The following is an 18,545-nucleotide window of genomic DNA, read 5'->3' on the forward strand; positions in this document are numbered from 1 at the left end:
GAACAACGTTTTTATAAACTTGGTGTAATGAGACAATGAAAGCTGAGATGTTCGTCGTTGTGCTAAATTGTATTTTTCACATTGAAAATCAGATCAAAACATGCAATTCATAATAATCTAGTATTTATATTCAGTCAAAATGTAACATAATAAATTATTGGTTATAATGTTTTGGTCAATGAAATGTAATTTTTACAAAGCGTGAGCAAAAAAAACGTATTTTATAATATTATAATTGTGTCTTGTTGCATTAAATTGCATTTAACTTCTACCCTCAAATGAAGGGAGAGATCAGAGACAAAGTGCTTTCCCATTTCTATTCGATCTTTTCTAGCTGAATCATTAACCTGTGTCATCAAAGATAGATTAAACAGACATAAGAACATGTGAAATAAACATGCATCCACAGTCACTGAACAAGAGAATTAAACAGCTCATTTCAGATCAACAGGTTCAACATCTTTATGTGACTGAAACTGACAGCAGCTGAGCTTTCCATGCAGATGTGTTTAATGATGAACAGACACATTTACTGACAGTAGAAGGTCATGACGTTCTCCTGGTTTCCTCGTATGAGCAGGACGGGACAGTGGATGCCGTAGCTCAGAGCATCCATCCAGGACATATAGAGAGAACTAGGACAGGAGACATCAGGGACTGGAAGAGAACTGAAGCACACACACACACACACACACACACACACGTTATAATGAAGAGACTCATTAAAAACACACACTACCAGTCACTCGTTTGCTTAAATGACTGAAATCAGTTTTAAAGACAACAATAATTGTTCTTACATGCAAACTTCATACTTACAAAACGATTTAATTTGATCTTTTCTTTGAAATGTTTTCACTTTACCTTTTTAAGAACTTACTGTTTTATTTAGTTCAGCTTTTCTGTTGAGTAAAGTACTCATGTTAAAAGAGTTGAGAAGCTTTAATGGGTTTTCCTTCAAAAATACACAACATTTTAATGCATTGCTTAGGATGTCACGCATTTATAAGCTGCTTATTGGCTGAAAAGGAAAAAAATTTAAAAAATTTAAAAAAATCGATATAGTTTTTAAGTTTTAGTTGTAGTTAATTTATTTTTTTGTCATTTTAGTATTTCAACTAATCGGAAATGAGAAATGTTGCCTTACCAACTAGCTTTTTATTTTATTTCTGTTAATGTTTATTTTCTTTATTTATTCCAAGTAATGTTTTGTTGTTGTTGTCGTTTAGAATGGTTTTAGTTAACGGCAATGACCCTGATCTGTACTCACATTACAACCAGAGCAGCGTGAATCGAGTTCTTCTTGATTATCTCATTTAGTCTCACTGTCCTCTCCAGCTGAAAACAAAAGACAATTTAATAGAGGGACTGATTATCAGACTCAAGTTGAATTTATTTGTTAATGTACACATTATTTCAAACCAGCTTCACAGAAACAAACTGTTGTCTATAATGCATTATTGCTTTAACACTGAGACATTTTACTTACAATCAGAACGCCACACACTAGCAAACACACACACCTTTGGTTGTATGGCCTCCAGGTCTTTGTTGGATATTTTCCATGGACTCAGTCTCTTGAGATCCTGTACGTCTCCTCCAGCCTGTTCTTCACTCAGCCTGAAGGGGGCGATGGTTTCCTCGTACCGCTGCAAACTACAGCAACAGAGAGGAAGAAAAGCACAACGGTTACTAAAAACATGTATGTTTTTGTATGCGTGTTCATGAGCATGTTTGTGCCCATTTCTTACTTTTTCGCTAGAGGAGTTTTATCCACGTCTGTTATTATGACAAGGTCCTCGATCTCCAGCCGGAATAAAACATGAGACAGTAGCCTCGCAGAGGCTCGTTGTTTTTCCCGTAACCTTTTCCAAAGAAGCCGATGTAGGGGTAGATGTTATCCTTACACAAACACTGTGACAAAAAAAAAACACATAAAAGTTTACAGTCATATGTTGAATAAAAAACGTTATCCTCAGACGTGCCACACCGTCTACCTGGAAAATTTTGGGAGCAGAAACCAAGAAACCCAGCGCTGACGACAAGGTGGCGGCAAAGATCCCGATGGTGATCAAATGGCCAGATCCTGAAACTATGGCAAGAATCTGGAGAAAAATAGCCGTAATGTCTTTCATCCATCTTCCAAAAGTTATTTCTGTAGCTTAAAATACTTTCTTAGTAAAGCACTTCGCTAGCAATGCCATTGTCATTGGTAGTTATTATGCTGAATGCATTGATATGAATGTAAAATCTACTCCACTTTCCAGCAGTCAGAACTCACCGAATGTGAAAATCGTGTTTTTGCTAACAGGGCTGATGCGCTCACCTGGAAATGGTTTGCCAGTCCAAAGCTACATGTGCGGTTCTGCTCACACTGGTCAAAATTCCAGCCTAATTTACAGCCCAAACCACTGCAGTGGACCGAAGAATTGAGCGCTAAACTATCGTTCAGACTACCAGAAGCGTCTCTTACAACACTTGCAGCTGAGGGAGAAGAGAGGGAAGTGCCTTAGTGAGGGGTTCATTAATAAAATGCCCATTTCATTGTGACAGAAATATGTTTAATAATAGTTCTGTATAGTTTAATTATCAGCTTCGGCCACTATATTAATCTGTTTGGCTGATGTTGTCAGAATAGTGGCCAATAATTGTCAGCTAACATTACCATATAATTCCCATTTGGTTGTTTTTTGAAGAAACATTCTGTATTTTTTTAACCAAATCTAACATTCCCAAAAATGTTCTGGGAACCAACATTTGCTGGCTGGATATAAATCAGTTTATTTTTATCAAATTCCAATTATGTTTTTCACTATTATTTTTAAATAGTGTGATATCATATCAGTCACACTCTAAGATATCAAGAGCGCTGGCCATACTAAATCAATCATTCAATTGATCAATCAGTGTCGGTTGACCACTAATGTCTAATCTCACCACATGTGACTGAGATCAATAAATAGCTCAAGGTGGTCCAGAATATGGCCAGCAGGGTCCCTTTAGGAATCCCACCCGATGGATCCTGGAATAACACAGACAAATATATCATTTCTGTAGCATTTGAAAGGCACATCAACTGAAGCACAAAAACAGCAAGATAACCTTGAGATCTCCACAGATGTTGACTCCAGACAGAATGCCTGTGGCAGAAGGGAAGAAGATGGCTGTAAAAATGCTACAGTAAAAACCTGTTAAATGGTTAACGGTAAATTCCCCTACTATATATGGTGAAAAACTGTATTGGACATTACATTTATTGGACATTAATTTTACGGTAGTATACTATTTTTTGGAATTGAAAAATACCGTATAATTTACAGTGAATAACCGTAAACTGACGTTCCCAGAATTCCCTGCGTTACATTTCAAATTTGATGTTTTTTTGTTGAAATAACGGTTTCTTCTTAGTTTTTTCTTATCAGTTTTGTATATTATCGTTGTGCGTTACACCTAATGTTGTTAAATGAATGTTTATTGCATTATTTCAGTTTCATGAGTGTTACCATGATGGTGTTTAGTGTTTGTGTGAATGACACTGTGCACCTTCTATATACTGTATGTTATTATTTAAAAGCTGCTTGTGATGGGCTTTGGTTCATCGTGTGACTTTCTCATCACCACCTGCATTGGGTGGTTATCAGTGTATTACAAAGGTACAAAACAGATTTCAGTACTTCAATAGGTTGGTATATCAGTTAATGAAATGACGGTATTTAACTGTAAATTTAAGTTAAAACTGTAAAATCTAAAACGTTGCTACAATATTTGTTACGGTAAAATTCCAGCAACCGCAGCTGCTGGTTTTTTACCGTAAATGTTACGGAATTTTTTTACAGTGTAGTATCAGGTGCGAATTAGTTGGTAAAGATGGCCATCCAGCTCTTTGGGCGACCAAAGTACTCGTATTGGTTAAGCAGGGTCTCAAAGGCCTGAAAATGTTAAATTATGATTAGTTGTTTGTGATGTTACTCATTTGAAGTCACTTTCAATTAAACTAGCCTAAGTATCGATACTCACATTGCAACCAGAGCCGCGTGGATGGAGTTCTTCTTGATGATCTCGTTTAGTCGCAGCGTCCTCTCGATCTGAGCGTGAATACAGGGTAATTCTATTTAACTGATGCATCGTATTTGTGTTCAAAACCCCACACACTAGCAAACACACACACCTTTGGTTGTATGGCCTCCAGGTCTTTGTTGGATATTTTCCATGGACTCAGTCTCTTGAGCTCCTGTACGTCTCCTCCAGCCTGTTCTTCACTCAGCCTGAAGGGGGCGATGGTTTCCTCGTACCGCTGCAAACTACAGCAACAGAGAGGAAGAAAAGCACAAAGGTTACTAAAAACATGTATGTTTTTGTATGCGTGTTCATGAGCATGTTTGTGCCCATTTCTTACTTTTTCGCTAGAGGAGTTTTATCCACGTCTGTTATTATGACAAGGTCCTCGATCTCCAGCCGGAATCTCTTTAACAGCATCTTCATGCTGAAATGAGGAACACGTCGACTTGTCTGCATATCAAAACTAAAAGATGTAGTTGCAAAAATGATGGTGATGATGATCAACTCACTCTTTACGGTCTTCCTTTATGGTCTCCTGGTCTCCTAAGATAAACACTCTAAGTTTGCACTTTTTCCAGCGGTTTCTTCTGGTCAACAAATATGGCACTAAAAGAGTCAGACCTGAAAGAGAGCAATGATGCTTCACAGTGAGAAAATAAATGTGGATATTTTTTAGAAATATCAAAACCAACCCAGACCATTAAGACCCATTAAGGTGCTTCCGCAGGGAGTTTACGTATAATTCTCACCTCCATCATCAGAGATCCAGTAGATGTCGATGCTCTTCCTGCCCTGTTTCGTCTGAAACACCGATCTGACCTGCTCATTCGAGCCATCGTCAGAAATATCTGGATGGGGAATCAAAAAGGTTTAAAAAAAATTAGTTTTGTAAGGTCCGAGGTCAAATCGCACCAAATGAAGCTTGATTGGGAAAAAAAATCTGTGTACCCCATGTGCAGCTTTGCTGGTTATAATAAAAGCATTCTGATTGATTAAATATTCAAATGTTTTTTTATTCTTCCAATTATTTTAGAATATTGCATTCCTGTTTCAAGTGTGACACATGAAGCTATTTGCTGTTGGCATTTCCAGCCAGGGTTTTTAATTTGGTATCACAAAATCACTGTAACATTATATTATATTATGTCACATCACTTCACTAATAGTGTCAATGGAGTAAAAGTGCACAATAAGACTTCAGATGAATGTTTCACCTGAATTCCGGTCGGTCTCATCCTTTTCGTATTGGACTTCCTCTCCGTCGAATGCCGGATTGTCAATTGCAGATGATCCACCTTCAACCAAAACAAACCCACATCAGACTTGATTTAATGACTCGAACTATAGCGTCAATCCATTTTCTAGGCATACGGTATAAAGCACACACCTGCACTGTGCACATTATCTGTTACGTCCAATCCGTCCATCATTCTCAGGATCGCGATGCCGTAGCTGGAGTCGAATGCATCGCTGTAGGAGAAACATTACACAAGATCAAAATACAAAGAAAAAAGTGCAACCAACAGAACAGCTTTTTTTCCTCCTTTTTCCCTCATTCCACCTGAATAATACAGAACATCTCACGACTACATACATGCATAACTTCTCAAAACTGTTCACCTATAAGTAGCACATTTGCACATTCACAATTCTGTTTCTATCATGACAACTCTGCTGCTGTTGGTTTTTGCTGTAGTTGCTGCTGCAAGCAAGTACAGGAACTTGCTACTTCCAATGCATACGGCGATACGGTGCTGTGAGTATTTAAGACATACTGCTGCTGCACAAATAGCATAAAAAATTACCCGTAGCAGCTCTATACAGGTGGAGCTGGGGAAGGTGGAGGGTTTCGGAGGAACTCTGAAAGCGCACTGCAAAATGCTCAAGTGGATGCTAATCCGCTATTTAAATGTAAAGCAGCAAGCCCATTGGCTGCATATGCAACATGAACCAATCAGCTTGTGCCAAGTTGTTTAACGCTGTGAATATCATCAGTCACGTTAAGACCCATCAGCCTGCGCCATCTAGAGTTTCATGAAAGAACTAGGCATTTTCTCTATATTTTGTACATAACTTCTCAAAACTTTTCATTTGTAAAAAAGCACATTTGCACATTCACGTTCATAATTCTGTCTATGTTCTCTATATTTTTATTACCATACAGCTATTATTGTGTTAATTTATTGTCTATTCTCTTTATTATTAGAGCTATATTTTTATTACCTTAAATTATATGTATTTCTATACTTTCTGCACTGGAAGCTCAAATTCCTTGTGTGTGTAAAGACACCTGGCAATCAAGCTCATTCTGATTCTGATTTATGTGAACAAAAGCAGCAGCTCACCTGATGGTGTTGACGTAGTCCTGTAAGCTCTCCAGTTTACATTCCTGCCAGTTCATCTTGTATCCCAAAACCAGAGTGTTGGGCTTCAGTTTACCGAGACCTGAAGTCTAGAAAGACCATTGACGAGAAGAGCAAAGACTCTGTGAGAAGAACAAGATGACAAGAAGAAAGCTAGCAGATCTGAAGCTAGCGACGGTGGTACCTGCATGAGATTATGTGTGCCCTCTTTCAGACTGTCAGCGGTGAAGGACGTGTAGAAAGAACGAACTTTCCTCTGATTGAGCCAGTCCACCAGCATATCGGAGCTGTGCTGCGGGAAACTGGACTTCTCATCCTCCTGAGAGAGAGAGAGCAAGAAAACTCCATCACAAGTTTTGAAATAAATATATTCTTTTATTTAGCAAGGACGCATTAAACTGTCAGTTTATCTGTATAAGATGAATGTTATGTACCAGGATAATGTTCCCACAGATCATCAGGCTGATGTTTTTGGTGAAAGTGCCCACAAAGTCCACCAGAGCAGGACGGACGTTAGGAGGACCGGTCAGAACGAGACACTGAGGCCTAAAAGAAAGTGTTTACATGTGAGCGGCTGGTGCATCGTGAGCTGAAGAGGTCAGTTTGCTAATAATCTTTACCTGTAGTTTTTGACGTGGTCTTCAACACCAGACAAAGACATCGAGAAGGACAAAGCCATGTTGTAGAAACCTGCCTGATAAGACGTGCCCCAGTTCACCTCTGGACACACAATCAGACAAGATGAAAAACGGTGTGTGTTTTTTTTGGTACTGAAATATCATTAAAAATGCTAAATTTGGGGTTCTGTTGCTTAACTGGTAAAGCATGACACTCACTAGGTTTTGTATAAGTAACGTAGCCAAGGAGGAAGAGGACGATAAAGAAAGTGACGAGAGCGGCCCACCATGTGAACAGAAACATGAGGATGAATGACAAGAAAGACCCAAACAGAGACGTCCATGGAGAATAGTAATGATACTCTGGCCTCCAACCTGCAAGAGAAAACGACTGTTTCTTATTTTAATTCACCCCCTCAACAACTGATTGTTTTCTTTTCTATCCTTCTTTGGACATCATACATTGCATTTATTAATAATAAGGGTGCATAAATTACAGTACAGAAAGCTTATTTCATGTCCCCATTACAGAAACATGAGCTTGAAGAACCTCATAGATAGACATTTTAATTGTTCGGGTTTTTTTTTTTTTTTGTAACACTTTATTTTAAGGTGTCCTTGTTATACATGTTATATACTTACTATTATAATAACAATAAAGTATGCATCATTATATGCAAGTAAGCCTAAGCCTATAGTAAGTACAGTACATGTAGTTAATTATTATTATTATTGAGTACTTAAATGTATAATTACACTGTAACAAGGGCACCTTAAAATAAAGTGTAACCCTTTAAATTGTAGTTACTTTTTTAATTTACAGAAACTGGGAGTGTCCATAGATTAAGTTTGAAGAAGCAGTGACATAAAAGATGGACTAAAGCCTATTTTATACCCTATTGTCAATCCCTCAATGAAAACGACTTGTAGCTCTTCATTTGCATCCATTTATTACTAATCAAATTACAGTGCATGCATAATTCGTAGGCAGGTCGATATTTTATCATATTGTTTTTTTCCAAGCACATTTTAACAATTCCAAACAACATCAATCTGAATAACTACTATTAATTTTGTATGAACACCTTATATTCAGATTTGCATAATTATGATCAGAATATCGATTTGCCTAATAATTATGCAAGCACTATCTTTAGACATCTATCATTAGCACAATGGATGAGGATGATTATCAGGTTCTCACCAGGTGATTGATTGACCGACGCATGGAAGGTGCTGAAGTTGATGAGGCCGTAAGAGCAGAGGAAGAAGTTGGAGATCAGAGGAGCGATTGTGTTCAGGTCACCTGAAAACATCAACATGACACCAAACGTTAAAGCGTCTGCAGAGAGAGACACTTCAGTAACTGATCTGTAGGAGATCCAGGACTCACCGATGAGGATGAAAGCCAAAGCGATGAAAAACATGAGAGAGTAGCCTCGCAGAGGCTCGTTGTTTTTCCCGTAACCTTTTCCAAAGAAGCCGATGAAGGGGTAGATGTTATCCTTACACAAACACTGTGACAAAAAAACACAATATTATATTGTTATAACGTGTTATGTTTCACTGCATGTTGGATAAACAACAATATAATCAAAAAACCTCTGAAGTGCCTACCTGGAAAATTTTGGGAGCAGACACCAGGAAACCCAGCGCTGATGACAAGGTGGCAGCAAAGACCCCAATGGTGATCAAAATGCCCCATCCTGAAACAGTGGTAAGAATCTGGAGGAAAAACAGAAATCATCCTTCTTCCATTATCCATTATATCATCCACATTTTTTTTTTTTTCAGTTTTTGATAATTGCTTAGACATGATTTCTAAATGCACTGAAGTAAATGTAAAATCACTTCACAGTCATAAGAGTTCACCAAACTTGGACTCCAGCACAAAGTAAAAGATTAATATTTTTCACTTGTGTCTGTGCTATGAAATATATATTCAAGTAACAATTATTACAAGTAGCATGTTTTCTGGTTTTAGATTTAGTTAATGATAATAAACTTGTGGCAACTATCACTATTAATATTTTCAATTCAAACCATTGAAATTTGACAGGCATATATATATATGTGTGTGTGTGTATTTATATGTATTTATATGTGTGTGTGTGTGTATTTATATGTATTTATATGTGTGTGTGTACTTGTGTATATATTTGTCAAATTTCAAAATAAAAAAAACCATTAAAATTGCTACTTGTAATAATTGTTACTTGAAATAACAATAACTAAAGTAGAAAAAAGTTAGCTTTTTTCAAAATTTAGTTAGTTTGACTTGTAGTAAAATAACTAAAACTGAAATAATGAATAAAAAATGAATACAAATAGCATTAAAAAAGACAAAAAAAAGCAACATTACCAAAACTATAAGTAAAATTAAAATAAAAAAATGGGAAATACATCACAAAAACTCATTTAAAATATTAATAAAAACTATAATATGTAAGTGATACTAAAATAACATTGTTGGGCATACGAATAAAAGTGAATGCATGCATAATGTGAATTAATTTAACAGATGTGGTTACATGACAATATATTACTTGCAAAGTTAAAATGCATTACTTTACAATGCATTCCGATGTCCTCAGTGAAATTGATGATACACAATGGAAACAAATAGAACCCGTTGTTTTATTGATTTATCAACAGGGCCGATGCACTCACCCGGAGGTTGTTTGCCAGTCCATGGCTACATGTGCGGTTCTGTTCACACCGGTCAAAATTCCAGCCTAATTTACAGCCCAGGCCGGTGCAGTGGGTTGTGAAATTTGTCAGGGCTAAACTATCGTTCACATTCCCAGAAGCGTCTCTTACAACAGTTGCAGCTGAGGGAGAAGAGAGGAAATTGCTTTGGTGAGCCTTTCACCAAACAAGACTCATATTTTGTCTCTAATGCAATACAGTGCAACAGAATGTCTAATCTCACCACACGTGACTGAGATCAATAAATAACTCAAGGTGGTCCAGAGTATGGCCAGCAGGGTCCCTTTAGGAATCCCACCCGTTGGATCCTGGAATAACATGGAATAACCCACGTCATTTAGCGTTTTAAAGTCGCTTTGACTTTCATTCTTTACACGCTCCATCCGAAAAAGATCAAATTACCTTGAGATCTCCACAGATGTTGACTCCAGACAGAATTCCGGTGGCAGCCGGGAAGAAGATGGCGAACAACCTGAAGAAATATCCATTTGGGCCTCGGTAGGAAGGCAGCAGATTCTCCACGAAAATGTCACCTGGAAGAAGAAAACTGTGGGTTCTGCTGGTCTTTCGCCAAACGCTTGACTGAAGAAGACCTTCATTTTCTCTCTCAGCATTTTTGTCTTGTTTTTCTAGTACAAATACTGTATCTAATCTATATCTAAATCATGATACATATATGTGCACTCAAAGTCTTATAAGATCAGGATCTCGTGTACTCACCACGGTAGACGAAAAATCCCACAGAATCCTTTTCTCTGTTGGTGGGAATGACGGTCCCCACGAAATAATTAATTAAGGACAGCATGATGGCGATGAAGAACAGGATCTGAGCCTGTGGTGGAGTGAAAACCAAGACGAACAGTTGTGTTAAAAGAAGCAATATTGGGAAATTGGCGAAAGCAGGAGTAGAGGAACATACCTTCGCCTCCCAAGCCATGCCAGCGAATGTGATGCAGAGGAGAATGACGACAGTAATTGCCCCAACGATCCTCACATCATTGACATCGTCCACCATCTGAGAATCATAGTCCTGACAAGAGAGAAAACGATTGTGGATGAGATTTAAACAGTTGTGTTGTCTGTTCACTTGGAGCTCAACCGTAGTTACTATAACTAACTTGTGTATTTTCTATATTTACTTTTATGTTTCCACATTTAAAAGGGTCATGAACTGAGAAACCAAAATTCCCTTGATCTTTTGACATATAAGATCATTGTACCTGTAAGTTTCAGAACTCAAAACTTTCTCGTTGGTCTAAAAACAGCTTATATTGAAGTCAGTCTGCTAAAATAACAGCATGCGGAATGTTCTATTCTATGATGTAATAGTGTGGATAAGCACCGCCTCCGCAGAAGATCAATGCCTGCTTCTACATCGCAGCCTGTTTAGCCCCACCCACCAATTCGCAACTAAAAGACGATGCTGTGCAGAATAAATTGGATCCAACAGTAATGTTGCAACCCACAAGTGTGAGTAACTTTTTTTTTTATTATGTGGTCACTTTTGCTTTGTGTCTTACAGATCGTTTGATATGTATTGAGTTATTTATGCATTTTTAACCTAAATCACAGCAGCGTCCATCTATGAGGAATGTATGCTGCCAAACATACACAACTATAAGCCAATCATAGCAGTGGGAGTTTACTTCTACAATCCACCACACCTATTCAAACCAAGCATTCTGATGAGGGGGGTTTAAAACAGGACAGAAAATAGCCTATTACTTCTAAATTATGATGTTTTTTTTTATGTAAAAACCTTGATAACATTATAAGTGGACCTCAGAGAACAGTACAAAATAAAAACAAAGGCAGTTCATGACCCCTTTAACGTTTGTTTTTCCTTTCTGGGAAAATGGACCAAAAATATTGGCGCCCCCAAAGGGACATGAAATCAGAGGAAAAACTGTATTTCAATACTTTTGTGTTCTTCTAAGAAACATTGCATTAAAAAGTCTGAACTTTGCATATGCTTGTTTAATCGACCAACTCAACTTTACAACACATCTGAGCAACAGTGAGGAGGCATTCTTCATCTCCCTCATCATGTTGCCAAATTCTTCTTGAATGGAATTTGTGTTTTAAGAACTGTGTTTTTCTAAAAAGCTGCTTTCTGAATTTCCCACAAGCCCAACAATGTGTGCATGTCTCACTTTGAGAAGATCTCGGACGGTCTCGGCAAACCCCACTGTGTGGAGCGCACAGGCGATAGCGTTGGCGAACGCAAAGAGCAAACCGATGGGCGCTCCGAGCTCCGGACCCAGACTCCGAGAGATCATGAAGTACGTGCCACCTGGAGGAAAGATCACAGTGGAGTTTTTACTTGACAAATTGGCTTTGCTTGTTGAAATAATACACCTCACTAAATGTGTTTAAGACAAATACAAACATTGCATTTCTTGGGCAAGTTTAGTTCCAGGTTCTTATGTTGTTTTAAGGATGTTATGATATTTTACTGAAAAAGGTGTTTCAGATTAAAACCCAACATGAAGTGAAACGCGTCTTATTTACTTAAAACATGGTCCTGTTTTTATGGTGAATAATTCATTTCTCTCACCAGAGTAGATCTTCCCGTTGGTGGAGATTGCGGACACCGACGTTGCCGTGATTGTTGTGACGACGATAGACATGAAGATAATCACGTATGTCAGAACTGCAAGTAAAAATGCATAAATGGCATGTCAAATTACTTTAGATTAGGCCTTTATACTTTTAATTATCAAAAAGAGGAAATATTTAACTGTTAATTGGCTTAATTAAGAGACTTGAACTGAATTAAACCAGATGGAGGACTGACTCACTGAGTCCGGCTTGAGACGTGATCCACGGCAGCCGCAGGTACATAATGACTCCCCAGATGTTTAACATAGCGCGAATCTGGAACATTAAACACATTAAAAGAGAGAAATATAACATTACATTTTGCATAAAGGAAATTATACCACCTTTTTATTATTTTCATGAAAATTAAGCCAGGGATTCAACCTTATGCAAGTTAATTTATAGACCTAAGAAATCTTTGATCATAGGATATAATGGTTTTCTTTAAATATGACTGTAATAAATTACAACTATGACAGATAGACTTTTATTTGGGGGTATTACCTATACTGATATAGAAATCTTTGATCATAGGATATAATGGTTTTCTTTAAATATGACTGTAATAAATTACAATTATGACAGATAGACTTTTATTTGGGGGTATTACCTATACTGATATGTATAATAATGGCCAGCTAAGAATGGTTTCACGCCACAACTGAAACAAAATAAAAACTCAGCGGACCTGAACAAATCACCTAGGTGACTGATTTTGCTTTTATAAAAGGCTAATTTAAATGATAAGTGAGAAACATGTATCCCTGTTAAGCAATTTTGTGCAGTATTTGTTACTGTACTGATGACTACATTAAAAGAGAGAAATATAACATTACATTTTGCATAAAGGAAATTATACCACCTTTTTATTATTTTCATGAAAATTAAGCCAGGGATTCAACCTTATGCAAGTTAATTTATAGACCTAAGAAATCTTTGATCATAGGATATAATGGTTTTCTTTAAATATGACTGTAATAAATTACAACTATGACAGATAGACTTTTATTTGGGGGTATTACCTATACTGATATGTATAATAATGGCCAGCTAAGAATGGTTTCACGCCACAACTGAAACAAAATAAAAACTCAGCGGACCTGAACAAATCACCTAGGTGACTGATTTTGCTTTTATAAAAGGCTAATTTAAACGATAAGTGAGAAACATGTATCCCTGTTAAGCAATTTTGTGCAGTATTTGTTACTGTACTGATGACTAATATGTAAAACCAAGAATTGCATTGTATTTACATTCTGTCATTTAGCAGATGCTTTTATCCAAAGCAATCAAAAAAAAAAAAGGTATTTATTGTACTGCCCCCCCAAAAATTTATTTTAATTTTTATTTAAATGTATTTAAAAAAAAAAAAATATTGACTGTATGACTGTAGTAAATTTGTATGACTGTAGTAAGAATCAAACGAGAATAATCTGAGAATAAACAGAAAACGTTCTTATGCATTATGATAATGACAATTTTTTGGAAATATACATGTACACTCAGTAAGTTTGTAGTGTTTGGGTTAGCTGAGAAAAACATCAGGCAGATTTCTTGGAAAATCTGAGCACAGACTTAGCTCACCATTTAACAACTTGGAGAAACAACTAGAGATGTTAATAAGATCACATTGATGCTTGTTGCTTTCTCACCATGACTCCCAGAACCCATCCAAAGCGAACAAGCTTGACTTTGGGCCGTCCATCTTCCTCTGGTGGTGGAGGAAGATCATCAGGCTCCGGCTGTTGACAAGGAACATCCAGAGAATCAACATCAAAATCAAACGTGTTGCCATATAAACAGTATGTGTGCGCAATATTCACTTAGACTCACTTGTAAGCTTACTTAGGCATGCAACTTCTTTCAAATGACCACTTCTGGAATTTTACTTACTGGTTTGCGTAGAACATCCAGTGATGGTCTGGTTTTTTTAATACGTCCTGCCCAAGTGTCTTTGGCATAAAAGTCATATTTTGGCACGGGATCGAGTGGATTGAAGAATGACATTTTTCTCATGTCCTTCTCCTTCCCACAATCAGCCTCCCCCATATCCACAGTAACGTCTCCTTGAGGTGGGCCATTGCTGTCCGGACGGCGCAGACCCGGGATTAGGTTCCTGATGCGTTCGATATATTTGGACATTGTAGACTTTCTAGGACTTTAAACTTTAAGAAATCGACCTTTCCTGTTTTAGTTTCAGTGGAGTACACCGAAATGATCCAACCAATCCACAGATCCAACACATTTACGGAGTGTAGATGAACAGACCTTCTATCGGAAAATGAGTTGCGTTTTCTTTTATACGTTAACTGAGCCTACTTACACACACACCCATTATTAGACGTACACAAACAAAATTGCTGCAAAACCATGACTGTCAGTTCTTTGTATTGTGTCCGCTTGAAGCCTTCTTCAGAAATATCAACAGACTGGTTTCTTAACACGTCACATCTGTCAAATAGAGAGTTTGTCCTCCAACAGTTCAGACGTGTTAACTTAGGATATCCTTCATTCAAAGTGAGCATCATAAACTAAATGATTACAGATTATTATTACTAGTCTAAAAAAAAACTTGACTGACTTGGATAGCTGGATAAGCCTGGAAACTTGTCATGAACCTGTGATTTTTCCATACTTTGAAGCAAGCTTAAAGTTTATCCAGCTGCATCAGAGAAGTGTGTGCAAAGGAAAAGACTTTGTCTTTTTTTCCTAGACAAAAATGACATTAAAATGAGAGACTTTTTCTCCTTCCATATCTCACCAACTTTCTCAAATGGCATCAAAATGACTCAAATTTTGAGGGAGTCAAGAGAGTTTTTTTACAATGCTCACTAACACTTCCCTCTATAAAACCTGCTTGCATTGCACTATATATACAAATATTTATATATAATATACAATTGAATTGAAACTGTACATCAATGAAAAAAATGCTCATTATGACAACACATAAAACTTAATAGTGAGACAATGGACGTCATGAAAATGTGCTGAGAACACTTCCATAATATTATCCAGCTGCATCAGAGAAGTGTGTGCAAAGGAAAAGACTTTGTCTGTTTATCCTAGACAAAAATGAAATTAAAATGAGAGACTTTTTCTCCTTCCATATCTCACCAACTTTGTCTCAAATGGCATCAAAATGACTCAAATTTTGAGGGAGTCAAGAGAGTTTTTTTACAATGCTCACTAACACTTCCCTCTATAAAACCTGCTTGCATTGCACTATATATACAAATATTTATATATAATATACAATTGAATTGAAACTGTACATCAATGAAAAAAATGCTCATTATGACAACACATAAAACTTAATAGTGAGACAATGGACGTCATGAAAATGTGCTGAGAACACTTCCATAATATTCAAATTTTTCTCATACTGAATTACTGTAAGAGTGCCACGTTGTTTTCATGTGAAAAGCAGTGATTTTTGAACCGGCAGTACCAGCATTTGCACGTTGTCTAATATCTGCTACTTTCGTTTAGTGTCCCCATTCATTTGTTGTGAGTAGTAACATGAAATGTTTTGTTGACGTAGGTTTTCTTTGGGAACGTGAACCTGCTCCATCACGATTGTTCCAACTATCTATACAGCGGTATTTAGTAAACACACCCACATCTTCATCTAACCAATCAGAATGTTGGCATGCAGGTAATGTTTACTGGAACCATCATGCTTTTCATGAGGGCAAAATATGGATGGCCAAAGGATATGTAATTTATAGAGTGGACATCAGCCAATCAGTTCCATTCCTAGAATTTAGATTTCAAAGAGCACTCGAGTCAACAATCAGAATGGGCCGAAAGAACACAGTAAACCTTTTTTTCCAGTTTATACAAGTTTCAAGGAACCGTGTGCCATAAAAAGCTCATACGTTTTTTTGTCTTTGTTTTTTTTTCATGAACAGTAAAAGTTTTTACTGTGACCTTTATTTTTTTTTGTAATTTATTGGAACACAGCCCATTTGGGTGGGCTTGTCAACCTTGTGTACTCGGAACTCTTGTGTAAGTGACCTTGGGTTCAAAGCGTCTTCTCTGTTAACAACTACAAAGAAAAGTACAACCAAGAAACTATATGCTGCATGTACACAACATTTTCTGAAATGAGTCAGCGACTTAAACCTTTCTAAATAAAATGCTGGTGTTTAGTAGCTTGTTAATGTTGGACACTATTAACAAGCATACAGATGTTTGTGCAAACAGTTAATGCTTATTTCTTTTCTGTCTTAATGGTGCATATAGATTATAACGATCGGGTTGATGCATGATGATTTTTCATCATTAATTTTAATGTTACTTGAATAAATACAATGATTTTTCACATGTTCATTGGTGTACAGCAGCAGTTCACTTCGGTCAAATTTCTATTTGTGTTTGATTTTGTTGTATTTTTCAATAGCATGTTCTTCCTAGATTTAACCCCAAACAGAAACACTGTAACTGTACTAAATAAGAATCAGCTTCCTGAAAACCTTTGTGGGTTACTGGTATTATGTTGTTTTCTGAAAGGGCAAACCCTGATGAAAACATGTTTCAGTACCTTAAGTTGGATTCTGAGCAATACGGTTCTTCTAAATATAGCTAAATCTCTTTTTATTTGTACGTTATCATCACATGTAATTAATAACATCATTACTTATCACTGCAAATATTTGTTAACATTCTTGCATAATTAATTATCCATGCAGTTTTATGAACTTGATTACATGGAAAAGTTACTTTTAAAGATTTTTTTTTTTAAATGTTCAAAAATGTATATTAACTTATTCAGAAATACAAATAACATACAAACGTAATGTTTAAGAAGAATGGATGTTATATGATTTGTCAACTAGCCAGTTATCTAGTCAATACTTTCAGTTAGGTCAGTGAAAGAAATACATCTCTCTCAGTGCTTAAATGTCGCTTTCATAGTTATAAGAAGCCTAAGAACTGCTTTGTATTTCTGTAAAATGTGAAATGACACACCAGATAATATCTGCAAGCAGTGTGTCGGGTAATTTGTTAACAGTATATGAACTGGCCCATATATAAAAGTAAAACATTATGAATACAGAGTTTAAACATAAAGACGGACACCTACACAAAACAGTTTACGCTGCATCAGCATAGATGCACAGTACCTGCTTTCATTTGAGAAGGTACGGTATGTACTGTGAGAAACCTTTACATTTTGCTGCAACACCCTCCGACGTAGCTTCTGATAACGTCAGACAGGCAGGTCCGCTCTCAGAAATGCATTTCGCTGTATTTCTGCTTTATTTCACACTCAGCCACCTCTCTGAACTGTTTCCTATCTGTGTGAGCTTTCTCTTGTGTGCCCTCAAACATAAATGTAAATAAGTCTAATCAATTTTCCTAATCAATGGTAAATAATCACATTTATTACACAACAGAAATGTGCTCTTATTAATGTTTAATGTTTTAAAATCCCCTAATTACCTGCTTCTTATTCAATATTTCGTTTGAAAGGGAGGAAGGAAGGAAATAAATTAACAACTGGGATACCTAATATTTTAATAATCATCATATTACACAAGATACAACATCTAAATTTAATCTTGCATAAAAAACCCATAATCAAGATGATGTGGTATATATGCGTATGTGTGTGTATAAATACAGAGTTCTGGCATGAAACTCTAGATGGCGCAGTCCGATAGGTCTAACTCAATCTGACGTAATTACATCATCATCACATGGCACAGCTGATTGGTTCTCTCCTTGTTTTAAAATCCCCTAATTACCTGCTTCTTATTCAATATTTCGTTTGGAAGGGAGGAAGGAAATAAATTAACAACTGGGATACCTAATATTTTAATAATCATCATATTACACAAGATACAACATCTAAATTTAATCTTGCATAAAAAACCCATAATCAAGATGATGTGGTATATATGCGTATGTGTGTGTATAAATACAGAGTTCTGGCATGAAACTCTAGATGGCGCAGTCCGATAGGTCTAACTCAATCTGACGTAATGACATCATCATCACATGGCACAGCTGATTGGTTGTCTCCTGTATCGGTAGCCAATGAGCTCGCTGCTCAACATTCAAATATATGACTAGTGCTTGCCGTAGCAGTTGCAGCTTGCTTCAGAAACACTCCAACTTCCCCAGCTCCACCTGTATAGATCTGCTACGAGGTGATTAATGTATGCTATATGGGGGTTATTTCATGTAT

At 36.7% G+C, this 18,545-nt stretch overlaps 1 protein-coding gene across 1 annotated transcript; it reads right to left on the reverse strand.

Annotated features, from left to right (window-relative positions):
- Positions 1 to 529: 529 nt before the first annotated feature.
- Positions 530 to 14,491, reverse strand: LOC107751531 (solute carrier family 12 member 3-like). Its single transcript, XM_016567271.1, has 26 exons — positions 14,243 to 14,491; positions 14,002 to 14,085; positions 12,550 to 12,625; positions 12,306 to 12,401; positions 11,902 to 12,041; positions 10,668 to 10,778; positions 10,469 to 10,580; positions 10,151 to 10,281; positions 9,972 to 10,056; positions 9,710 to 9,870; positions 8,657 to 8,764; positions 8,433 to 8,556; positions 8,244 to 8,345; positions 7,259 to 7,414; positions 7,043 to 7,142; positions 6,857 to 6,968; positions 6,607 to 6,741; positions 6,405 to 6,511; positions 5,447 to 5,529; positions 5,274 to 5,354; positions 4,809 to 4,907; positions 4,569 to 4,680; positions 4,397 to 4,483; positions 4,169 to 4,301; positions 1,271 to 1,338; positions 530 to 668 (listed from the first exon to the last, which is right to left on the reverse strand). The coding sequence occupies exons 1-26, from the start codon at positions 14,489 to 14,491 to the stop codon at positions 530 to 532; spliced, it is 2,991 nt and encodes a 996-aa protein (XP_016422757.1).
- Positions 14,492 to 18,545: the final 4,054 nt, after the last annotated feature.

The sequence above is a fragment of the Sinocyclocheilus rhinocerous genome, unplaced genomic scaffold (genome assembly GCF_001515625.1).
Source record: "Sinocyclocheilus rhinocerous isolate Xijiao unplaced genomic scaffold, SAMN03320098_v1.1 scaffold2696, whole genome shotgun sequence".
Classification (NCBI taxonomy): Eukaryota; Metazoa; Chordata; class Actinopteri; order Cypriniformes; family Cyprinidae; genus Sinocyclocheilus; species Sinocyclocheilus rhinocerous.